The sequence below is a fragment of the Liolophura sinensis genome, chromosome 6, assembly GCF_032854445.1.
Source record: "Liolophura sinensis isolate JHLJ2023 chromosome 6, CUHK_Ljap_v2, whole genome shotgun sequence".
Taxonomy (NCBI): domain Eukaryota; kingdom Metazoa; phylum Mollusca; class Polyplacophora; order Chitonida; family Chitonidae; genus Liolophura; species Liolophura sinensis.
The window spans coordinates 9,037,332-9,063,857 of NC_088300.1; the positions used below are offsets into that span (position 1 = coordinate 9,037,332).

General features: G+C 39.0%; 2 protein-coding genes across 3 annotated transcripts; both read right to left on the reverse strand.

Annotated features, from left to right (window-relative positions):
- Nucleotides 1-578: 578 nt before the first annotated feature.
- On the reverse strand, nucleotides 579-11,768 carry LOC135466354 (protein MEMO1-like). The gene is made up of 9 exons (XM_064743789.1): nucleotides 11,637-11,768; nucleotides 9,863-9,944; nucleotides 9,261-9,329; nucleotides 8,924-9,036; nucleotides 8,212-8,323; nucleotides 7,183-7,325; nucleotides 5,702-5,778; nucleotides 4,711-4,815; nucleotides 579-4,257 (listed from the first exon to the last, which is right to left on the reverse strand). The coding sequence occupies exons 1-9, from the start codon at nucleotides 11,686-11,688 to the stop codon at nucleotides 4,120-4,122; spliced, it is 891 nt and encodes a 296-aa protein (XP_064599859.1). The 5' UTR covers nucleotides 11,689-11,768; the 3' UTR covers nucleotides 579-4,119.
- A 4,969-nt stretch (nucleotides 11,769-16,737) lies between these two features.
- On the reverse strand, nucleotides 16,738-23,269 carry LOC135468044 (kelch-like protein 24a). 2 transcript variants are annotated; one of them, XM_064746054.1, is made up of 2 exons: nucleotides 23,154-23,269; nucleotides 16,738-20,588 (listed from the first exon to the last, which is right to left on the reverse strand). In XM_064746054.1, the coding sequence occupies exon 2, from the start codon at nucleotides 20,568-20,570 to the stop codon at nucleotides 18,690-18,692; it is 1,881 nt and encodes a 626-aa protein (XP_064602124.1). In that variant the 5' UTR covers nucleotides 20,571-20,588; nucleotides 23,154-23,269; the 3' UTR covers nucleotides 16,738-18,689. The 2 variants fall into 2 exon arrangements, with proteins under 2 accessions (XP_064602124.1, XP_064602126.1); XM_064746056.1 differs by lacking the exon at nucleotides 23,154-23,269 and adding an exon at nucleotides 21,071-21,182.
- Between the last annotated feature and the right edge of the window lie 3,257 nt (nucleotides 23,270-26,526).

The following is a 26,526-nucleotide window of genomic DNA, read 5'->3' on the forward strand; positions in this document are numbered from 1 at the left end:
AAAATGCTGTATTTATAATATATGATTTTTGCATGTTGAACGCCACTCAAGAATTTTTGCTTTTAATATATGATGGCTGTCAGTTAAATGGTTTGAGGAAACCAGTATCCTTGGGTTAACCAGAAACCTTTAGCAAATAACCCATGCTTGACAGACTTGCATGCCATACTGTTAGTAAGCCAGTTGGTCTTAACAAACGTTAAGGCTGCGCAAAAAGTACCATCAGACAGGAAATACAAAGAACAGAGTTAAAATTTTGGGAAAGCCAAATTCAAGTTCACTAAATACTTCAAACAAAATATGAAGTGAGGAAGATTTTTTTTTCTTTGAATGTTCAAGATAATATTCCATTGAAGGGTTTTTCACTTATGCTATGGGGCTATGTTTATGATAGGTGGCAAAAATTGGAGTGTGAAGAGCTTTAATTCCTGCTTACATGTAGATCAAACAAGGCTAAGATTAAGTCAAGTGATTGTAGCAGCCTTCTGTATTTCGGGATGGACTGCTTTCTACTTACAACATTTAACACAAAAGTAATGAAAGATAAAGTCAGCAAACGTAGCTATAGAGTTAATCCTGCTTTATTCCAGACTTGCCTCTCCCACTGTTAATACAAACCATTGGATATATACCTTATAACATACATTTACAAAGTGCAAAAGCTAATAATTAAACACTATCTATATGAAACTAATCTACTTTTCTGGGCTTCACCTATACATTGTTTATTAAGACCATAGAATCTGGAAAGTTTGAACAAATTGACATACACAACACAGTGAGAAGTGTGTAATTAAAAAACCCACGTTAAACATACCTGCACCTTGTTCTGGTAGGTACAGCATTACTATAATGCAACCCGTAAACATTAGAAACGTTTTCTTTTGATTGTGTTTTGCTACATTTAGAAGACCGACTTCACATATTGTTGATCTCCAACATTCATTCAAAACAAACAGTACAATGTAGTGTGTGTTGTATACAGCTGACTAGAGCTGTCTGGCCATTTTATTTCACAAACTGTGGAAGTTTTTCTTTTTTTGTCTTAGCGGCTTTTTTTCAGAAGTGAGCTCCTGAGGGCTCTGTCCAGTTTCAACCACTTACAAGTTTGACCACCATCATTTACCGTGCATGAAATATTCTGAAGCATGGCGTAAATTAGCAGTTCATATAAACAAATGAATAATTGCCCATATTAACTTTAACTAACATGTAACTCCTCTTTCATAGTGAAACCCGAACGTCTGTCCCTCAATGTATCCTAGATGCTAGATCTGAGATGTGTTTTATTCCTCACAGCTTAGCTTTCATAAATATTAATGTGGAAGCTGGGAACATGGCTAACCGATCTCAGAGCTACCTAGATGGGAATGTTTTCATGAGTACACGTGCCAGTGGTTACTTGGCGACTGTGTACTAACAGCCTCACCCTGACTGACATTGCACGGACATCGGCAAGCCACAGACTGACCACAAACCATTCCCTCAGAGTGGTTTGCAAATCACACCATACAAGGCCAGGAGTTAATGACTAAAATGCTCTTCCCTTCACTGTGGAAGATTGGAGAAATTACATACATTACATGACACAAAGTGAGATCTTAGAATCACAATAGATGTATAAAGTTACAATTCTGAACAACATATCCATCAATTGATAATCTTTACATATACATGTACCTCTGCTCAAAATGTAACCTAACCATACAAAAATTAACGTCCCATTTAATGTGCATAGGATCTTATTAATAAATCATCAGTAGCATGCACAATGTTACTGCAATAATGTCTCAATAAGGTGTTTGACACAGATCATTAACAAGGTGGAAATGTCTACTGACCTTCACATTTCTCTGCACACACATTCAGAGGTTTAAGTTATTATTAAAGTGTTTGTTGAATACACAGCTTTTTACGACATTCATTATCATAGGCTTAACACATCATTAAAAGAAAGCTACATCTATGTAGGCACGCATCCCACAAGTGAATGTTCTTATGTTGTTCTACACTAGTATCAGCTGAGCGTAAATGCCTGTACCCAATATGAACATTAAATATGGAAAAATCAAAAAAAGTCTTAAACTTCAACTGAAATCAAAATATTTACCACACGCTGATATGTTGAACTGCTTGGAGTCCAGTTTTTAAGGGCTCAAGTGTTTTTTTTATTCTTTGAGTAGTACTACAATCGTAAACATTTGAAAATACAGAGTGGAAAGTCAGTTGGAAGTTAGTTTGGCCAAATCGACCCTCAAAGATTAATTTGTCTGAATGATGTTTACGCTGCAAGTCTAGTATATCTCTCTGACAGGAGTTGACACTGGACCAGTTAATGGATGAAAACATCCATACAATTCATCCAGTTAGGACACCTACCTCATACCCCCCATCCTCCCTCAACTACACCCCACCTTCATATATTATGAATTTAATTTTGTTCTTCAAATGCACTTGAATCTATTACTCATGCTAAAACTCCAAGCCCCGGGATCACAAAGCAATCTTCCACTTAAGTCAAAATTTTAATCATTAAATTTGACACATTCCTTTCCGTTATTTTCGCTGAAATTTGTTGTGCAATAGTATGCCCAAAATTTACTTTATCAAGTAATATTTTGACCCTTGTTACATTAGAAATAACAATTTTAAAGTGATTTGAAATTTTGACATGTCTATTTAAGATGGATTTGTGATCCTGGAGCCTGAGATATGTAACATGGAAGAGCTGACCTGTGAATGTCTGTCCTTTGTGATCTTAATGCTGAAAATGACGGAGATATTATATGGAATAATGTGATTATCAGACAGTATATTATGTAAAAAAAAAAAAGAGCATAATTTACGTGGAATATTTTTATCATATCTGTCTCAGACAGTCAACTTACACTGTACAGAAGGTACATACACAATCAAATTCTGAACTATTGTACATGTATTTGTTGTTATCATCATGAAGCTCGCAATATCTTGGTTAGATGGAGGGTGCTATTATGCAAAATCATATCATTATGAACAAACGGACATGTGGTTTCAGTTATCATGCTGTATTGCAAACTGTAACAAATATAACATCATTCTCTCACAAATAACAGGGAAATAATACAAGGGATTGGTTGGAAACTAATGAAAATTTTGAAACGTTAATTTATGCATATTTAATTGGCACTAGAGCAATGCAGTGTTTCTTACTGTTTTCTCCCATAGGCTGCTCACTCACATGGTTTAATAAATGTTCACACCAACTAAAACAATACTATGAACATTCATCCTTTCAAATCAAAATCAAAAACTGAAAAATATAAGTACCTTCAAGAGGAACCCCACTTACAACCAGTGTTGAAAACATTTACACAGGATGTGAAAAGCTCATGGCGGACAGTCATAAGAATATGGCTGTTTTGCTAAATTAAATATCAACACTCATTTAAGAATAAGAGAGGAAGTTAAAACAAGATTTTTGGATGGTTATGAAAACAATGTTTTCTTAAATCAAAACACAAGGACTAAAACTTCAAGAAAAAATTTGGAGTCTTAAACAGCCAATACTGGCTTTGCACTATGTTTTTGGCCTCATCTATGGTTTTACTGGCCACAAGAAAGTATTATTGAAGCCGAGACTTAACAAATCACCTCGATATGATACACGCTGCTCCTTTACTAATACTTTTGACATCAATATTAGTTCCAGAAACATAATTATGATCTTTTCCTGTGTGACCTCGCAGTTTTATACAACAGCTTGGTGACATATCTAGCCTTAAACACAGTTAGGTTATTCATGTCTCGAGGAACAGTTCCCCTTTAGATATTTTAGTACATTTATCTGAAGATAAACAATCTTAATTACTTTGTATTGAGTTTCATGTTAACCTAAAAGACTGACACACTTGAACAAGTTGAGAAGTTACACTGCAAAGAGACATCACCCTGCTGTTGACACTATCAGCTTGTATTAACAACATGCTGTTTAGCTGTATGTACTTAATTAAAATGCATTGACTGACAAGACTGAGACTCAAGGGCTGCTAATTTTGTATTATGGACAATATTTGTACGGTGCAAGAGAGAAAGAACAGTTTTGATATTTGCCAGTATTATCTAGGAACTGGGTTGACATCACTGAAAGACAAGTGCACCTGATGCATAGCTAACTGAGGAATCCTCCATGCTGCAACACTGGCTGGACTGCGCGTACTTCACAAACTTCAGAGAAAACTTGTCTTTGTTACCGTTCTTCCGCAATGCATCGACAGCCTACAGAAGATGGGTAGAAAATGTTAGCATGTTGTTACTTAACCTGTTTATTGACACAGTTTTCTCTACTAGGTTAAAACTTGGTGCTATTTTTTGCATCAGAACATTGTCAACTTTATGAGTAGAGATAAAACACACCAGGGAGAAACCTTGCACCATCCAACATCACATCTTAGCATCCATCTTCAGACAGAGTAGCATACAACCACTACACCGGACAAGACAGTAGCATGACTCATACTCACACATTTCACATTGCAGTTCAGGGGCCACTTTCACAAAGTGGCGCACAACATTTTTTTACCATACATTTGTCGTACTGTATGTTGTATGTCACAATCAACATACCATTTCCTATATGTGCAATATCGTACAAGTACTACATCTTTGTGAAAGTGGCCCCAGATCCCAGGCACAATGACAGGGAAGGCCAGGGCACATCGTCAAACTTACATTTAATAAGACCCCAATGGGATGTCGCCCACATATAGTGTTCTGATACTGTCCTAGATATTTGCTAAAGCCCACAGGATCTAGTCTCTCAATGATCTCCATGCCCTGAAATTACAAACATCGTACTGAAGCAGGTTAAGAATTCTATAAATGTTCAGGGGCAGATATAGGCTATTTTCACTCCATTACACAACAGAAACAAAACTTTCTCTTCAGTTGAATACAACCTTGATCCTGACTAGCTGACAGTGGGTCTGGATAATCTCTGGATACGTAACCCAGCACATCAGCCTATCAGCAACAATTCCTTGTCCTGCAGAACAGTGGGAACCCTGACAGTATCCCCACAACTTGGACAAAGTTTCCAGCAACTATATGATTTGAAGTCATTAATGATAAAGGGACAAGCCATTGTATAAAGAAAAAACTGGTTCTCACAGTACACCTGATGCAAGTGTCAATATCATCGCTTGATCAGAATTCAAGTGTTCTAACGAGCCGACATTTACCTGCATGTGCAACAAACAAATGGCTATCTGATTTATCTACAGTGATTTATTTATTTGATTGGTGTGCTATGCCGTACTCAGGAATATTTCACTTATATGACAAGAGCCAGCATTAGGGTATGAGGAAACCGGACAGAGCCCAGAGAAAACCCACAACCTCCCGCTTGTTGCTGTCAGGCCTCCCCATGTATCACTGCAGAGAAAGCCAGCATAAAGTGGACATCAACTCTCCGTGACCACATTGGTGCCAGACTCCTAGGTCATTGTGCCACCCTTGCACGTTAACCAACTTGGACATGATGGCCCCTGCTGACTATAGTGTAACTACTTCGTATCATTCATTAACGCTTGACTGCCAAGTAAAGAATCTTCAAAAACCGTATACAAGAGAAATAGCTGTACTTCTTTAAATCTGAGTAATTCAAACAATACTCAATCTGCCTTGTCTCCCTAATGAGCTAATTAATGACCCAACAACCAACCATTTCATCCAAAGCTTTGATTGATTTCCAGATCTCTCCATACTTCCGGTCATAGAATGTGTAGTGGAATCTCCGTCCTAGAAAAAAAAATAGACAACGTTATAGCATATATGAACATTCGTTTTCGTATATTTCACACCTTGCTTCAAATTAACCTAATATCAAATACCTTTACCTAGTTTATATAACTGATGTCTTACACTACACTTCAGATTTTTTTACTTAATGAAGGTTTCAGAGTTAAGGAAATAAAGCAGAGCTTAAGGAAATACATCAGCAAACTACCCGATGAATTACGCTGTAACTAAATATCGACAAGCATGTAGCTTACAAGCACATACTACTGGTGCTGGTAATTCTTTAGCTACTGGTACTGGTAATTCTTTAACTACTGGTACTGGTACTAGTAATTCTTTAACCTTTCTGCATGTTTGCAAGGTGTTCATTTAAGCATATGCTGAAGGCATTATTCTGTGTAGACTGATAAAACTATACGTTTTCTGAAGCCCTAAAACGGGCCAATCCAACCGATGTAGTCTTGTCTCCAAAATCATATTAAATTAAAAATGTGCATAAATTGCACTTAAAGTTGCTCTTTCAATGCAAAAAGGTTGAGGAATTAAGGTCGAAATTTTTAGCCAAAAAATCCATATTCACTAATCAAATCAGATTTTCTCTATTTGTCAATAATAGCTCAACTCATTTCCATTAGGTAAATATCATATTAAATATCGCTAAAATGGTTTTAAAGTTTAAAAAGTTATAAAATGACCCACATTATTAATAAATTTTAGGAACTTTAAATGCTGACCTTGATTTGTAAGACGTGCAGACGAGATTTAAATTTTATTGATGGCAATTAGTTGAGATATTTGAAAATCACAGCAATAATTCCATTTTATATGTGCTGATCAATTTTTTGCCACAAATGTGTCTGGTATAGTCATTGTAGGACAGTTACTGAATCTATAACAGCCGCTAAGGTATCCATGACTACTAAATCCTGGTAATGCAACACTGATGTTATTGCAATGAAGTGATACTGTATCAAAAGTGAAGATTTAAAGATCCTCAAGATACTGTAAATACCTCTGTATTATTTGTTTTACATCATACTCCAAAACATTTCAATTAAAACACTGACTATTATGGGTAGAGAATGAACTTCAGAAAGGTATTAAATGGTGCAGCCAAGGAATTTTGTCTGTACTACCACATGGCTCGAGCACTGAAAGTCTGAGAACTGAGGCTGTCTATAATGAAATGCTAAGTGTAAGTAAACACTTATAATACAACTTATTTAATGGATGTTTATTTAATATAAGTTTTTCGATATCAGTACTTCAAAATCATTCTTTTAACTGCTTACAAACAGAACAAAAATGCATTAGATGAGAGATTCTGATTTGTGAAGTCTGTGTACAAAGTCAATTGAAGTTTGGACTCAAGTATTAACATCAGAATACAGCCATGTGACTCACCCCAATGACAGAAGTCGGAGGAAATGACAAAGAAGTTTTCTGGATTTGCTAGATAATTACTGAGAATACGACCATAGCTTGTTTCTTTGTCAGTTGATAGTGAGCCCACTAATATAGGAACTATCTTAAAACTGCCTTGTCGCCTAGAAAACAAAACACAGAAACACTTCAGTTACATGTGGATAATATTGCACAGTAGTTATAGTGCTATAGTTAAGAAAACAAAGAGATTCCAACTGTCTACAGCCCTAAAGCAGCAAGTTTTACTTTGTTGATAAGAAATTCCAAGACATCAAAGCCATAGTTACATGTAGACCTGTGGTCTATCAGCGAACAAAAAGGTAGAGTTCTCTCTTTGTCATCATGCAAAAGGAAGCAGTGAATTTGTGATTAGAAAGCAGGCTTGAGCTGAACAAGATGGTGCCCATTTAGTTGTATGCATATTGTTTAATGTATTGTTAATATTGACTTACAAAGTGTTCATCAAATCACAGTTACCTTCAATACAACCCTTGCAAATAAATTTAGCTCTTGTGAAGAGTCAACATTATTCCTGACTTTTCTTTGTTTAAGGTCATGCAACCATGTATGGCTACTAAGCAATGTTATCTTTTTCACATCTCAAACCTTCACAACCGTTGTATAATGCAGCTAATTTTCTTTGGTGTTTTACGTTGTGCTCAAGAATATTTCACTTACATCACGGCAGCCAGCAGTACAGTGGGAGAAAACCAGGCACAGCTCGGGAAAACCCACAACCATCCATAGGTTGCTGGCAGACCTTCCCATGTGCGGCCTGAGAGGAAGTCTGCATGAGCTGGACTTGAACTCACAGTGATCGCATTGGTGAGAAGCCCCTGGGTCATAATCTCATGATATCATAAGTCTCATGATGGTAGACTACAGAATGATGTAAATGTGTCAGGATATGCATACGGTTATTTCTCTTGCCAGTTGTTATAAAACTGAATTACTTATGTCAGAAGTAGACATCACCAATTTCTATGGATACATACATCCTTCACTTACCCTTCCATAATTTTTGCTACATAAGGTAAATGCATTTCAATACTGTGTTCATCTTCATCCACATCTAACCTCATATAGTCAAAGGCCCCAGTTGCATAGAGTTCTGCATTTACTGTCAACAATTAAAATTTACTAAATTCAACAATAGAATGGTTTAAATTGGGGATTGCTGGTACTCAGTTTTCCTACCAAATCAAAACACAATAAATCTTCACCCAAGCATGCTTGACTCTCAACTGTCTGATTTTAGGGAATCTATATTTAAACATATCATTTGCTTAAAGTAACACAGCTTTTCTTGGAAAGTAAATATATATTATAAAAACAAAACACATGCAGTTTGTGGGGAAATAAACTATAGGCAAGTCCAGGCACCTGCAGCATATATACACATTTAATTAACTTATGGGCAAATTTAAATCATCATTTGCTGTAAATATTAAAATAAGATGTCTAAAAGCGCAGCTGCACTGTATTACCAGTTCCTGGACTATATTACTCCAGCTCCTTGGAGTGTGTGTAACACTGGTTAAAATTTCCATTCCCTACAATTCTGCTCATACCACACATACAGGTACATCTTTATGCAAAGTAGGTTTTGTCATCACTGCACCTGTCATAATGTTACTTGGGTGCATCTTTGAAATTATTCAAAACAACAAATATATAGAGTTGAGTTCCTGCATATGGATTTCTACAGCTTTCTTGTTACCTTCGGTGTCTATAGGCAGGTCGAAGAGAGGGGTCTGATATTTGTCTGTTGTGGTGAGAGAACAACCAGGGATTCGTGCATGATGAGACGGCCCCAGGATAAATACACGCTTTCTGAAACCGAGAAAATATACTCTAGGTATATAAAATGTACTTCCCCTACATTCTGAATCATTACAAAATTTATATACAAGTAAAAGCAGTCTTTTATTTGGCAATTGCTGTGATAAATGCGTTATAGATTGTCTAGCTATATCTGACTATACTGACGTATATTAGTCTGTGTAACAGACATCTTCCTGAGCAGACTAAGGGGATAATGACCTAACTCTACTCACATTCTGCTTGTGTCCACTTGTTTGTAGGCATGGCCTCCACAAGCTCCACAGTACGAGTATCCAGCATGCCTGAAGCAAGTACATGGGTCATAAAATTTACACTGAATTTGTCTACAGCTTATACACAACACAGTCCAGACAACTGACAAATGTGGTGCCACCAATTCTAGAATTGGCATCTAAACGAGAAGTACAATAAATACAACAAATGATGATTTAAATCAAAAGAAACGTTTTTCCTTATACTATTCTTTTCTATTCATGAGCTCGAGAGGAAACAAGGACATGCTATTAAGATAGATTTCATTTTTTGTGACTAAGACATTCTACAAAAAACATAGATATCAGAAAAAGCTATTATATTTACCACACAAAAATATTTTGACTTTTTATTTCATATTAAATTACTTTTGGTATCATCCGATGAAATATGAAAAACCTGTATCTCTCATCTTTTTTTGATTAGTGGCTACCATTTACTGTTTATTGAACACTTTTATAACGTCATCTTTTTTTCTGGCAGGCCATTTGAGCAGGGACACCATGCTCACAATGCTGGAAACATGAATTGGTTTACTGGGCTGCAGGGGGAGATAACTCACGGTGCTATGATAGCTCTTGCTGGTGTTTGAACTACGGGAGCCTTTGATAGCCAGTTCTCTAGTTGATGATTCAAGGTTGAGGCTGCCAAAAGCAATAATTCACATACAGAAGTATTTATTAAACACAGCAAATGAGTGCACTGATACCCAGTAATTCTTTAAGTTTGCTATAAACACAAATATATAGCAGTTTGTGCTTTCGGCAGGATACATATCTTCCACATTTATTACCAACAGCACATACATTTCTTTCTTATTGGCTGTATAATACTTTTTAATTACCATTCCACAGGTTCTTAAACAAAGGTAATAATTCAAAGTTCTTCTCCTTCATACAACTCGAGCATGAGCATGTGCAGTTTTGATGATTTTCTGACACAATTCATTGAGTTCAATTTCACATCATAATTCATGGCGTTTTACAGTTTTTGGAAATGCTTTGGTATGATTTCATACTGCAAATGGCTATCATGATGTCAGAACATGATGCACAAAGGGATCTAGACATCATTTGGGGACCACATGTGATACCAAACTAACATGTCGGGGGCTTACTCAAAACGTCAATTGTGTGAAAAATGCTGGGGCTTGACATGAATGCCATTTATGATTAGACTCATGAACCAGTAGACCTATGCCATGTCTAGTGTGGCAACAGATGTATCCAATTCTGTCCCTCTGCCGTGTAATTACATGTATGTAAAAGTAGCCTCCCTTTGACAAATTATACATATCTTAATAGAGTATCACACAGTATGAAGACATGCTATTAATATTATAGACAATGATCTCTCCATTTCTGAAAAATCAAAACACTAGAAATTGTTAATAAATAGTATTACACACTACATTTTTAGACAAGACTACATTTCTTTGGCATCTAACTTTAGCTATTCGATAGTTGCGGAATGTAACTGTCTATATCAATCAATACAAAGTGTTAGAGAGCTACGGGGAATATTAAATCTTCCCTTTTGAAAATCAATGTCAACCAAGTGGTTCCCATAATCAACTAACCTGTTCTGAGTCTTGCCGAACCAAAAATGATCCATGACAACCATACAATTTCACAAAATAAATACTTTCAGATGCTACATTCGCTGTGGCAGTATGCCGTCTGTCCCCATTTTGATCACTTGTGAGAATGAACGAGGCTGAAGCGATTAGCGCCATCTGACGACAGGAGGAATGAACCACACAAATGGATGACTAGACTTGCCTTGTGTTACTGTAATGATTGCCATAAGTATTATCTCCCTTTAACAAGACTTTTTTTCTGCGCTTAAATCGATCACGTGACATATGTACGACTATCAGAACGAGATGGCTGAAAACAGTGCACAAAGTGGCTAAAAATGTATTTATTATGTGAATTTGTGAGGTTGTTATGGATCGTTTTTGGTTTGGCAAGACTCAGAACAGGTTAGCTGATTGTGGAAACCACTCGGTTGACATCGGTTATAACCCCAAAATAATAATACTATAATCCACTTTAAACAAAACCTGTAGGCCTAAGATCATATATCAAAACAAAACTTCCGTTATTTAAGCACAAACTTGGGAGCCGTATTTGATGGGAAGAGATAATTTTTTCTCGTGCAGACGTCTGTACTACTTTGAAATGTGGTCGTCAGACAAGAAGTCAGCCACCAGTCACTATGAGGCCATTATCAACCATCAACAAACTAATAACAGTTCTCTGTTTTCACAACAAAGCCATGGAATCACTGACATTTTGATGTTGGTTAAAGCAGACGATCTCTTCTCCACTTACGGTTGTCCGTGTACCACGAGCCTGCATGGGTCATTCGGCGGACTTTGGCCATCTTCGACCCAATTTTGCCCACCAGTCGAACAAGGAAAAGTAGTTATTTCTTCAAAACCTTTGGCCTGGCTTCCTCTCGTCCAAGCGATGACAGCGCACGCTGCAAAGTTGTGAGATGTAGCTCACATGCGCGTGAAAACTGCAGCGGCACCTGCCGAAAAATAATCAACTACGAAGGGAAGATAACTCATCAACGCAGTCGATTTTACCCACTTCGATTCATTACTAAACCTATTTCATTTTGCTGATTGGAAAACCCAGCTACCTTGCGAAAGAAATAAGTTATATAAGAGGCATGGCGCTTAATTTCCTGGGAAACATTGAAAACTGACATCAGAAATTGAGGGTGAGCCAGGTAGGAATAAATGGGGAGACAACCCTGTCCTGGCATGCACTTTCGATATCATAAGGGTTATCCAAAAAACATGTAGAAGCATGCTTAAATGCGTTTTTCTTCTCTTTTTATGGATATCAAATTACGCTCATTTATAAATAAAAACAATGACACTGAATGCTAAATAAGTTGGACATTCGTATACCAACCGTAATCTGTAATTTAAGGAGCGTTCCAAATCAATAATCTTAAAGACACATTTCCAAAACAAGAGAAATGGGTAACAAATAACATAAATCATTAATATAGAAAAGCTGGTAACATGTAAGAGAAGACAGTCGGTATATTAAGCATGTCAAAGTCATTCTGCCAGTACTGTATCATACATGAATATTTTCTGTTCAGGCAAAATATATCTTAAAGTTCAGTCACTTGATCCCGTAAAACAAACCATTATTTTACTTAACAGGATATTTTAAATCATTTATCCTTACAATTTCTTAGAGAAAATATAATAATGTTGACAGTTACCATATTTTCCATTATGGTGCATTTGAATTTGCTTTTTTTATTTTTTTTTTTTAAATTACCACATGCTGCTAATGACCACCCCAGAGTTTACGTTAAACGCATTGCAGTCTTATCAGGAAAACCCCATTTTTCACTAAATACATATTTTAATGATGCCCTGAGTTCTTTTGATCCCACTACCTGGAGGGAAGATTCAAGGGACTCGTTCATCACTTGGTCATTATAGGGGAAATCTGTGGAGAACCTATATGCTTGTTTAAACAATCCATTTAACATAATACCATGGGGAGATGTAGTATATTTGCAGCATGTCTACAAGATACTTTAGCCTGTCACATAATAAATACGAAGAGAGAGTGTTTTTTTTGTCTTTATAATGAAATATAGCAAATACTATTCAGTATAGTACAGTAATTGTGATTAGCTTTGGATGGGTAGAAAGGGACGGGGGGGGTCTCCCTGGCCAAGGTTGTTTGCAATGACCCAGGAGCCTCCCACCAATACGGTCACTGCGAGTTCAAGTCTGGTTCATGCTGGCTTCCTCTCCTGCCCTAGGTGGGAAGGTCTGCCAGCAATCTGCAGATGGTGTTGGGTTTCCCCCAGGCTCTGCCTGTGTTTTCTCCAACCATAATGCCGCCATGGCCCATTCTGTTATATCATTTGGGGTAACGGTACACAAACAGTCAAAAAATCATTTCATAACCGACAATTAGTATGGGAAAGCAGACAAAAATCAACCCAAAGTGAACCGCAATGATATAATGAATTGGCATCCAATGGAAATTCCAAACTCAAATTTTGAAGTCAAGATTATCTTTAGTCTCCTTTAAATCCAATGCTTGATAGATTTCTTTCACCCCACAGCAATATGGGGATTGTTTAAGGCCAATAGGCCATTGATATACATTCTGGTAATTCAAAAGTATCAATTTCCAAAAGGATTTCATTTTGGTAATTTTTGGATTAAGTGACCACCTGTTTGGCATGAAGGTTTGTCAGGCATGACATGATTTCCTTTACCTATAAACATAAGCCGGCGTTGTTGACAAATTTTTGAATGCAACAACCAACCAAATAGTTCAATAAATATACTATTTACTGAATCTGCAAGGGTGGCAAAAGGAATATTTTGATGCTGTGACCGGGTGGCGTCTTAGACTCAGCAATCAAAAAGATTTGTTGCCCTTCTTTATCATTGCGGTAGCCAGCATTGTGGGTGGCAGGAAACCGGGGAGACTTACATTCCCACTTTTAGGTGTAAGCCTAGTTACAACAGGTAGACCAGCCCTGCTGGATGCATCTGACATGAGGCCCCACTCAGACTTAGTGTAGGCCTAGTTACAACAGGCAGACCAGTCCTGCTGGAGACATCTGACATGACGCCCCGTTCAAACTGAGTATAGGCCTCGTCATGACAGGGAGAATTACATCCCACTCAGACTGAGTTTAAGCCTAGTTACAACAGGCAGACCAGTGCTGCTGGAGACATCTGACATGACACCTCGTTCAAACTGAGTATAGGCCTCATCATAACAGGGAGAATTACATCCCACTCAGATTGAGTTTAAGCCTAGTTACAACAGGCAGGCCAGTCCTGCTGAAGACATCTGATGTGATGCCCTCCCACTCAGACTGAGTAGGCCTATAAGCCTAGTTACAACAGGCAGGCCAGTCCTGCTGAAGACATCTGAGGTGATGCCCTCCCACTCAGACTGAGTAGGTCTATAAGCCTAGTTACAACAGGCAGACCAGTCCTGCTGGAGACATCTGACATGACGCCCCGTTCAAACTGAGTATAGGCCTCATCATAACAGGGAGAATTACATCCCACTCAGATTGAGTTTAAGCCTAGTTACAACAGGCAGGCCAGTCCTGCTGAAGACATCTGAAGTGATGCCCACCCACTCAGGCTGAGTAGGCCTATAAGCCTAATTACAACAGGCAGGCCAGTCCTGCTGAAGACATCTGATATGATGCCCTAACCACTCAAACTGAGTAGGCCTATAAGCCGTTACAACAGGCAGGCCAGTCCTGCTGAAGACGTTTGATGTGATGCCCGCCCACTCAGACTGAGTAGGTCTATAAGCCTAGTTACAACAGGCAGGCCAGTCCTCCTGAAGACATCTGATGTGATGCCCGCCCACTCAGACTGAGTAGGCCTATAAGCCTAGTTACAACAGGCAGGCCAGTCCTCCTGAAGAGATCTGACGTGATGCCCTCCCACTCAAACTGAGTAGGCCTATAAGCCTAGTTACAACAGGCAGGCCAGTCCTGCTGAAGACATCTGATATGATGCCCTAACCACTCAAACTGAGTAGGCCTATAAGCCTAGTTACAACAGGCAAGCCAGTCCAGCTGAAGACATCTGACGTGATGCCCGCCCACTCAGACTGAGTAGGTCTATAAGCCTAGTTACAACAGGCAGGCCAGTCCTGCTGAAGACATCTGATGTGATGCCCTCCCACTCAAACTGAGTAGACCTATAAGCCTAGTTACAACAGGCAGGCCAGTCCTGCTGAAGACATCTGACGTAATGCCCTCCCACTCAAACTGAGTAGGCCTATAAGCCTAGTTACAACAGGCAGGCCAGTCCTGCTGAAGACATCTGACGTGATGCCCTCCCACTCAAACTGAGTAGGCCTATAAGCCTAGTTACAACAGGCAGACCAGTCCTGCTGAAGACATCTGATGTGATGCCCTCCCACTCAAACTGAGTAGGCCTATAAGCCTAGTTACAACAGGCAAGCCCGTCCAGCTGAAGACGTCTGACGTGATGCCCTCCCACTCGAACTGAGTAGGCCTATAAGCCTAGTTACAACAGGCTGGCCAGTCCTGCTGAAGACATCTGAGGTGATGCCCTCCCACTCAAACTGAGTAGGCCTATAAGCCTAGTTACAACAGGCAGGCCAGTCCTGCTGAAGACATCTGATGTGATGCCCTCCCACTCAAACTGAGTAGGCCTATGAGCCTAGTTACAACAGGCAAGCCCGTCCTCCTGAAGACGTCTGATGTGATGCCCTCCCACTCAAACTGAGTAGGCCTATAAGCCTAGTTACAACAGGCAGGCCAGTCCTGCTGAAGACATCTGAGGTGATGCCCTCCCACTCAGACTGAGTAGGCCTATAAGCCTAGTTACAACAGGCAGACCAGTCCTGCTGAAGACATCTGATGTGACGCCCTCCCACTCAGACAAGGAAGGCCTATAAACCTAGTTACAACAGGCAGACTCACAGCTGTCCCAACAACTGGAGCTCATACAAGCCCACAGCTTGTCCAGCAGGAGCAAATGCAAACAAAATCAACACTAACTTGAAACTTTGATGGGACTTTGTTGAGATTTTTTTTTTGTCTCTCCGGATTTTTGTCATTGAGGGATTTCATTTTATGTTCATTTATATTTATTGTATGTCAGCATGACAACTTGTGAAAAATGCATGAAAATAACAAAGCAGGGCAGTGCTGTTGCAATGATCAGGCATGGAGGTAAATTGTTTAACCCATCACTGTCTGACTCAGTCAGTTGTAGCATTATTCTCACCGGAGAGGATGAGTGTCTGACCAATGAGGTTGTGGCTTTGTCAAGAGGTTTGTCAGCTATTTGGCCAATGTTCATGATTCAGTCATGATCCTCCACTCATAAGAAAAGAAGGATGTCACATAAGGACGAGACATTCTGTGTAATGTGCTCAAAACCCCTCGGCCTATGCATATATGTCAAAATATTTAGACGGAAACAGGAAAGACAGGACAAGATCACCCAAAATTGATAGGGTTCTTCCTAATGACATTGGCAAAGTGTAAATGTGGTGTAAGGTTAGGAAACTGTTTGAGACATATCATGTTAACAGTCTTTCATAATATTTAGCATTTAATACATCACCAAATGACCTTGCAAAAATAGGTCAAGGTCACTGAAAATCAATAATGTTCTGCCTTATGACAAAGTGTAAGTGTAGTGTAAGTTTGAAGAACTTGGAAAAAAATGTTGAGAAGATATCATGTTACGAAATTAATGGAAATAGATATGGACAGATCATAACTAGAATACCCATTACCCAATAATGGCCAAGAGGTACAAAAAGGAGCTGCCTGAAACAGTATCCAAGTAAATAAATAATATTTTATTAACTGAATCAAAGACAGACAATTTTCTGAAAATTATATTTATTGCACATTCATGCTCTTTTTTGCTTGTGGAATATACATTAAGGTCAAATGCATTGGTAGTCAGACTTGTAGAAATAGGTGAACAATATTCCTAATAAAGCATTATGCTGCATGGTTTGTTGTAAATACTACAACTTTATCTAAAAGGAGATAACTGATTTTCTATCCAATCTATAGCCCACATGTATATTTACTATTATTTATCAAAGTCTATCCAGAGTTTATATTTTCAGCTCACTGAAGACACAAATCAGAATGAGGTTTGATTGTGAGATTTTGGAGTCTAACACTACACCTATAACAGCCAGCTATTAAAGTTCACAGAATTCCAGCTGGTTGAAATGAGAAAAATGGATAATTTTTTAACTAGACGTACAGTATACAATACCTAACCAAACAACACAAAGCACACACCTGTGCTGTATTTCCTGTTTATGTTGCCTCTGTTATACAGCTGTACGGCTATGTCTGTTTCAAGTCAGAAGCAAAAACCTACCTTCGTTTATTATGGGGGAAAAATTGATTTGGAAGAGGAGGAGCTATGATGGAAAAATGGCAGTGAATCTTTCTCCTATCCAACAGATGCTCAGCATTTGCCAGCTTCTGATTGTATGAAAGATTTTTCCTCGTTATTCATATCTAAAGAGAGTTATTCAAGCTTTACAAAGACACTTATCATGAATGCGTGAACTATAAATTATGATTGATACAAATAAATTTTCAGTCTTTGACTGGCTAACATTATTATGAATAGCTGAATATATATAACTTGCTTAGAACAAGGCACGATGTCAGAAAGCAAGGCTTACATGATCAATAGGCATCTACCTACATTTTGCAAAATATACAGCAAAGATTATAAAACAAATGACATGTAAATATGGTGATAAAATAATCCTGGAAATCCTGTGATACAAATTTTCTTGTAACTTTGGTCCACATGAATGAAATGCACGGAGATGCAGAGATCACCACAAGGTATGAATAAAACATTTCAGTCAATCATCATGTAATGTCCACGATATGTAAATACTAAACTTTGTCACCAGAGACACCCTGATAATAAAGCAATTCAACATTTGTGATAATTTTGTTTTCCAGACCAGCATAAAAATCACGTGTGTACCATTATTTCACTTTCTAAGAGCTACTAGCAGCAGTTATCTGCACCAGTCAGGTACACTGTAAGTTTTTCCAGTCATTTGAAAATCTGTTTCTGTTAGTCTTTCTTATTTAATTATTGGCTAATCCATGTGAATGTCTGGAAAAATTATGAATGGATTTCCCTGAAACTTGGTGGTAAATAACACCCTCAGCCAAAAAGAACCCGTTAGTTTCTGGTACATATTTCATTCCAGTCTCCAGATACAGATAGTGATAGATGCACATGGGCATAAACAGTGGCCACTCCTTTCAAAGGGTCAAGAGAAATGCATCCATTAATCCATTCTTTACGGTAAATGCCTCTCTTTGTTTTAAAAATGAAAGGGATCTTGAAATAAAAAGAAAATGAACTGTACCAAAGGTTTACCTATTGTAAACATGCCTTACTGTAGTTTTACCTCCCACCTCCCAAAGCATTTGTTTTAACACTGCCTTATAGGGTTTGCAACCATTCAAATTTCAAAACACACTGATAGGGCAGACATTCTCAGGGGTCATATCTGGTTTTCATTAATCAGCAAGAAATAACTGGTGAACTCTTCTCACCCTGCCATTATGATGGTCAAAAAAGTACAGTCAGTATGAAATGTCTCAAGTATTTCACAGATGGTCTGTACAATAAGTTCTAATACATTTGCTGCACCTTATGTCATGATTCTAGGATAAACCACTCCAAACCAAGGCTTTATACATGTATGTTGTCAATAAATGTCATACAGTTATGATTAGTGTTGATCAAATTTGTCTAAAAATCTCTTGTAGGGTGTCATTAAGAAGTGTAGAAAAGCCTACAAAATCAGCCTGGATCAAGTATCCACCTCAGGCCTGAAGACCTGGGAAAGCTTTCTAGTATGTAGTCTAGCAGCTACACAGCTAAAGTCATGAATGTCACATAGATCAGATTCTATCTGGTCCCAGCGGTTTTTCACCATGTCCAGTCGACAGACTGTGTTATAGCGATAGATACGAAACGGCGAGCGCTGGTACTCGGTTGTACCACAAGCGTAAAGATTGCTGTTGATCAGTGCCAGGCCACAATTGTACATGTCCTCATTGAGTTCTGGGCCCTGTCTCCATTGGTTCTCCTCCATGTTATAAATCTCCACTGACTTGAGGGCCTCTCGGGTAATGGTGTGAGAAGAATGAGAGTAAATCTGACCCCCAGCCACATAGATCTCATCCCCAACAACACAAGCCCCAAACTTAAACCTTGGGGTCGGCATACCCGCCAGTGGAGTCCACTCAGCCTTTTTAGGGTCATACCTCATCACCACATTATGTGCTCCAACACCCGTCCTACCACCAAGAATGTAGATTTTCCCATTGTGAGTCACTGATGTTAAATCAACTAATGTAGTTGGCATCATACCTACATAATTCCACCGGTTTTTAATAATATCATAGCACTCAATAATCTCAGTTGGGTGCTGGTTAACCGTTAGTCCACCAAAACAGTAGATTTTCTGGTCAGCATAGGCCAATGTGAAGTTAGACTTTGGGAAGAGCATGGGTGCTCGGTGTACCCACATGTTATGATCATTGTCATACTGATAAAAGTCCTTCCTCACCACGTCCTCCTCCTCAAATTCCTCAATGGATTCCTCGTCAGACGGTGTCTCTCCCCAGTTGTCACGGTACAGGTAGTTTCCTCCTGCCACGAAGATGAGGTTGTCCTCCGTCACCACACAAGCTGGGTCCTCCACACTGTAGTAGCCACTCCTATTCTCCATTTCAGGAAAGTCTGCCATGAAGAAGGTTTCTCGGGTCAGAGGATTGTAACAGTTAATTGAGGGCCGATTCTGGTCCACACCCCCTATAAACAACAAGCAGTGTTCAGGCTTAATCATACCAGATCTCAGTGAAATGTTGAACCTGTGCTCCCCTTTGTAGTGGTCAGGATTCCTCTCAAACTCCTCCAGATTTCTCAACAGTCTCAGACATCTGGGACAGCGCTTAACAAGCTGATTCTGGCGAATGTTGTCATTGATGTACTTCATGTTTAGCAGACACAGCCTAACATTAGGAAGGAGATCCCCCAGGTACTTGTGCCGTTCAGCCTCCGAATGTCTCACCCACCGGAGAATCGCTTCAAACACGACTTCTTCGCACTCAACGTTAAGTTCATCAGAAGCGACAATTTCAGCCAGTCGGTCAGCAGTTAGACTTAAAAATTCTTCTGTGTGACACACATCATAGAAGTTTTTTTCAACATATTCCATGGCTTTTAAGCGTAGTTCCTCACAGCTGTGAACATGGGCAAACATTTGAATACCAATACAGTTGTGGGCATCTAGCTGAGTTTCCATGAACTTGGCACAGGCACTGTGGATAGGAGAAATCTGGAATAGGGAGGCTGCTGCCAACAGGTTCTGGGCATTGTGCTTGGTGATCTCCAGTTTGCCAGTGTAGGCATACTCGATCACCTGCTTTACTGACCATGCATCAACCTCATACAGATTAATAGAGTCCATCTTGCTCTCAGTAAGGCGTGTCGTGAACATAGCTTTGAAGTAAGGGCTTGTAGCTGCCAGCATGTTTCTATGGCAGCAAAACTCCAATTGTTCGACTCTCAGCGTGACATCTGTTAGGAGGTTATTGTCATACAAGTACTTCATCTCTTCCAACAAGGCGCTTGTATGGTCATCATTTTCAAACTGCATCTTGCCAGCTCCTCCACAGTCAGCCATTTCGCCAGAAACGTTATCCTGCAGCAGACAAATATGTCATTTCTCAGGATCAGAGATTTGAGGTTTTGGATACAAATACATGTTAATACTTCTGCACAAGAGACATAGGCCTTAAACAGAACTGACAAAAGCAATTACATTATGCAATGTAATGTACATCTTATTCTTTGTGAGCTACTGCTGCAAACATCTATGTTTAATGACATTTACATGTTGGAATAGGAAGTCGTTATAAGAAACAACACCTTTGTCTCTTTTCTTTTTTGCCCAATCCTAATCTAATGTACACCTGTATTCATATCTTTTTTAAAATTTCACATTTTTCTGAATAATTGTATGAACATGTACATAAAACTCTCTCAATGCTGATTTTCTTCACTTAAAAGTAGTGTACAAAATTGCATCAAAGCCATGCACATTAAACCCAGATGTTTTTATCTCTGATAAAAGTGTTGCTTTCAACAAAACAGAATTATTTCAATGAGTAAACTTTATGTCACCTGCAAAACAACAGAGGCTTCCTTGAAATGAAACTTGAGTTCAGTGAATAATATCTGGTAAAATAATGTAAATCTTAGGGAGGTCAATATATGAAACAAATACAAAGACAAGCTGAAGGTTATGCTGTGTGATCGCTTGGCTATGTTAGAAAATAGAAAAAATGATGATTTCTTTTTATAAATCGAAGCCAACAGTGCAATGGAGGATGTATTCCAAATTCTGTTTTCATATTTATGTTTGGAGTCCGGATTTTTTGACCAAGTTAGTCCAGGTTGAGTGAGTGAGTGCTTGGGGTTTAACATTGTACTTAACAATATTTCAGTCATATGACGACAAAGGAATTCTTAGAGTGCATGTAATGTACCTCCTTATTGCAGGGCAGATTTCCACCACTCTTTATTTAGTGCTGCTTCACTGAGACGCCTTAACGGAGGCAAGTAAGCGGCCCGCCCGAGCCATTATACTGATACGGGTCAACGAGTCAATGCACTATCCCCTTCATGCTGAACGTCAAGCGACAAAGTTACAACTTCCTTCTTTTAAAGTCTTAGGTGTGACTCGACCCAGGATTGACCAAGGATCTATATTTCCTGATGCGGACCCTCTACTAACTCTAAGTCCAGGTTAAAGAGTTAAGACATTTTTTTGGGCGTTGGCAATGCTAGATTGTACTACTCTCTGCCCAGTGAGCTCTTGTTTTCATTCCTTTTGCTATTCGAGAACATGCACATTCTGGCACCTCACACAGCAGAAGTAGTAGTTGCGGAAAGTAACTCTCTGCATCGAGCAACAAAAAGTGTTTGGAGAGTTGTCGGGAATAATTGCTTCTAATGTGTCAGATCAATGGTAAGCCAAATTTACCGCATCTTCACATGCGCAGTAAATCTTCCCTAGCATAAATTGATGTCAGCCGAGTGGTCCTCATAATCAACTAACCTGTTCTGAGTCCCACCGATCCAAAAACGATCCATGACAAGCGCACAAATTCACAAAATAAAAACATTTTTAGACACTACACCCACTGAGTCCGCCATCTGGTTCTCATAGTCTTACACACAAGCCAAGTGATCGATGTGAGTGCAGAGAAAAAAAAGGTCGTTTAAGGGAGATAATACCTATGCCAATCACTATATTAACACTGTGCAAGTTTAGTCGTCCATTTGGCTGGTTCACTCCCTGTCATCAGATGGCGCTAATCGCTTGAGTATCATTTGTTCTCACAAGTGATTAAAATGGTGACACACGGCTTGTGGCCACAGTGGGTGTGGTGTCTGAAAATGTATTTATTTTGGTTCGGGACTCAGAACAGGTTAGTTGGTTATGTGACCACTGGGTCGACATCGAATTAGGCCAGGGAAAATTTAATGCATGTGTGGAAATGAGGTAAATGTGGCTTACCGTCCATCTAACACATTAGAAGTAGTTATTGCTGTAACTCTCCCAACACTTGGTGCTGCTTGATACAGAGAGTTACATTCCCCGGCTACAGAAGCAGTGGCAAGCATATGATGAGGTGAACAATTGGATGGAAAGGCATAGGGAAATGAACAACACTGGAGAAGATACACTGAGAACTATGTCGGGTAATAACAACAAATAATCGTATGTAAGACACCAGAACAATTCGCACAGCATATGTAAATTGTGAACGTCAACAGTTTCGCATTTACGAGGCTGTGAAGTATCAAAACTTTTGCATGAAATCCCATGTTGTTTTTCACCTTTCATCTCTGTGTCTATACGAGTAAAGCATATAGTCATCAGTAAATTTAATGGCAAATGCCTGGATACCCACGGTCTGACAAATGTTGGCGATGAACAACGTGCGCGTTGGATGTTTACGCACATAAGCATAAATATGTAAACATAAAAGCGGTGACTTGATTTTTTGAGGGAGTTCTAAGAAGTCAATCGGGATAAAGTAACTCGCTACTTCATACATATTTCACAGTGTTTTTCAGTTCAACATTATGTAACGAAAATTGGGATCTTAATACTACCTAAGCTGCCCTTACAGACGGGCCCTTGTCAATCTACCAAGGCACCTTGGATTTGGTAAAGTAATCAAATAATAATAATTACCTGACGCCTACTTCACGCTAAACCATGGTACACAGTGTGTTGGTACGGGAAATGGTACAAATCACGTAAAAACATGGTTCTCCAACACAGTATGTGTCATGACAACATCAAAAACGAGCGCCATCTCGTTCTCTATAAAGGGGCATAACCGCGACCATCTTGCTTGATAAAACTTCGACCACTCTTGCGGTAAAAGAAAACCTTCAAATAATTAGGGTCAGTGAAAAAAAAGTGGCGAGGGAAAATTTGATCCGGCAGGAAATACAAAATACATATAGCAGCTCCTGCTTCTAACATTTTGGTTTTTCCATATTTAATGTAGGGACTACTTAAATGAGCAACAATTAAACTACCGGTACATAAAAGTCATTATTTCTTAATCAAACAGACTTACCGTATACATAAATGATTTTTATTAATCTACAACTGCGTCTGACGGAATACACAACTTTGGCTACCATACAATCTAAAGCTAGATTCTCTTTAATTGTTTTTCACAAATCATATTCAAAAATATATTAAGAGTTCATTATTTTCTCGATATCAGTTCAGGCTGTTTTATAAAGCTTTTTAAAGCAACATAATGAAAATATTTCTCCAAAAATCTGTGGCTGTCATACAAAAGTTGAGGCCCCAACTTTTAAAATCGACTCCTAACCTCGAGGCACTGAGTTTTTGTCAGTTTTACGGCTCCGCACTCTTTTACACCCCACCTCTCGGGACACCAATTAGGCCTAACTTGAATGGCTACCGAGTGAAAACAATACGGTCCCTCGACCCTGGCCTGATTTATGGTGTGCTACTTGTAACCTGCCCTCCCCCATTTTTTTTAACCATATCACTTTTACTGCTTTGTACAGGCTAGACATATTCTATTTAAATCCCATGTCCCGCTGACCCAACTTTGAATGGCTGAATACGTCTATGGAAATCAATGATCGAGGGGCATCTGGATCCTAATGTTCTGGGGTAGACTTGTAGAACTCGGGTATTTTTAAGCATGTCACCTTAGCGACTCTATGCTTTTCAGATTCCCACTTTCGGGTGCCCCAGAATGGCGGAAATCTCATAAATATGGCAACATAGGGTCACGCTGCTTCCTTTTAGGCAGCTCCTGGACCGACCCTTGCCTGTAATGTGCTGTGACAGGGACAGGGCGTGGGGGAAACCCACCAACATCCGCATACCTTCTCACTTATGACCGCAGAGGAAGACAGCATGAGCTGGACCGTGACTTGACCGTGACAGCCATCGGACTGGCACAGGCGTTAGAACGGCTGCGAGAGAAAATCCAGTGCTTGGCTGGATGTGACTGTGAAAGGTGATCAAGACCACAACGCATCTGCTGGTAGGCTGTATCATGGGAGGACATGCCGTTAGAGCTTTTAGTGAGGGGCAAACTTCCGCATGCATGGGGCAGTGTCGATCTCATATAAACATTTCTAACGTTAAATTAACGTATATCACGGCTTCATCGCGAAAAGCGAGGACTAAAACTCTCCGAAAGACTTACATACAAAAAGGGAATAGACCAAAGGAAAGACCGGTCCACCTCAAAACGTTGGCCGTGCAGAAGTTTGTGGATGCCGTGGAGATGTTTGTGGATGCGGTGAAGATGTTTGTGGATGCCGTGAATATGTTTCAGACTGTATAACAGCGACTTTCAGATTAGGGCCTACTATATTGTGATGGTATTCCCTGCAGGGAGGCATGCCAGACAAAACAAACTGTACATGTACGATATATTGGTCTAGGCCTGTCGATTTATGGACAAATATATTGATGGCAAGAAAACACGTATATATTCCTATATGCAGCAAGGACATCTCAGTTTTAATTAATCCTACGTGTACCAAGTCTTTATAACAGAAAGCCCAGACATTGTTACACTGCGGCCTAGAAAGTTCTGGACAATTAGACACTGCCACCACTGATCGAAGCATCCTGATCTGCCGCCACTGATCGAAGTATCATACTGATCGAAGACACCAAACATAACACCCGACCCCAAATGTCACATTATACTGACACCAGGCCAACCAGTCATGTTTCTTTGCTATAACATCTCAGTGACATCTTAGGTCTGTTTGCAACAATTTGTGATATTTCTCAGGAATTGTTGAAAATAGAGCTCATCGTTTAATTTAATCGAACTAGCAGCAGCCTATGTAAGTCATGTACTTAGTTGTAAGTTAATGCTACAACATGACGAAAGCCAAACGTGCGTCATACAACCGGACTTACCTGTTATTGTATTATTTGAGCGACAAACTTTTTACTATACACGCTTAATAAAGGGGTGTTTCAAAGCTTCTTTGTGGTATAGGCATGGATCTTCAAAGAGCCGTTTTCAGAAAATAACGCAGTGCAAAGAATTCAGAATGAAAGCGAATCTCATTTGGTCATGCGATTGTGCATGATCGTCTGCATCGTAGCCTACCATTTCTGCTGAAGACAGCCATTATCGAACGAAATATTTGAAACGTCGCGCAGCTTTTGCTTACCTCATCTTAATTAGAAGACACTGATGGCGACTGATTACTTTCTGATCGGTAAGTGTTAAATAACCGTGTTACATCTTCATACAATTCATGCTGATCGTTGTTTTAACTGCTTCCGTAACGTTGATAAGATAATTTTAGTGCTAAATATTCATCTCCGGTTGTCTGTAGTGTATTGCAATAATTTGTGAATTAAATACTACGTGATTCTGTTTGAATTTGATGCGACCACATCGTATAAATAGATACATTTTGTTCTGATTGTGTAAAAATAATTCTGAAAAGAAAATTATTTCACAGCGTGGGCGTAGGCCTACATGTACCTTGGAGAATTTATGCTTTAATTCAGTTACTTCCCCTGAGTTGTTATCTCCATTTATGCCTCATGGAATGAAACACTTTTAACACCTTTACAGGCCTATTTCTTTAGGCCGTTACCTCGGCCGAAAAGTATATGGTTTCCTGTAACTTTGCCCTAAGTGGATCATTCCACAACATTTTTTATTCTTATTCTAATTTTCATCCTGAGTCGATGACGTGATTATCTTACTTAAAAAATGAAATGGGATTTTCGGTCATAAATGCACCGAGTTGATATACATCTTATATAGTATCTTTAGTGTCTTCGTTGTATGGAAATTGCTCGCATAATTAATGCAGAGCCAGACATTGCACAAAATGAACAGTAACATTACAGTTTGATTTGTTTAGGGAGTGTTCAGTTTTCGTGTTTGACATGTGAACAAAGACTCATCAAGCAGCAGTTGCGTTGGCACTGAATCACAATGCCTTTTGTAGAGAGCTACCTTACTCTGGTAATGCATTTTTCTTCTGTATTCTTGTCTGTTTTCTTTTTTTAATTTGTCAAATAA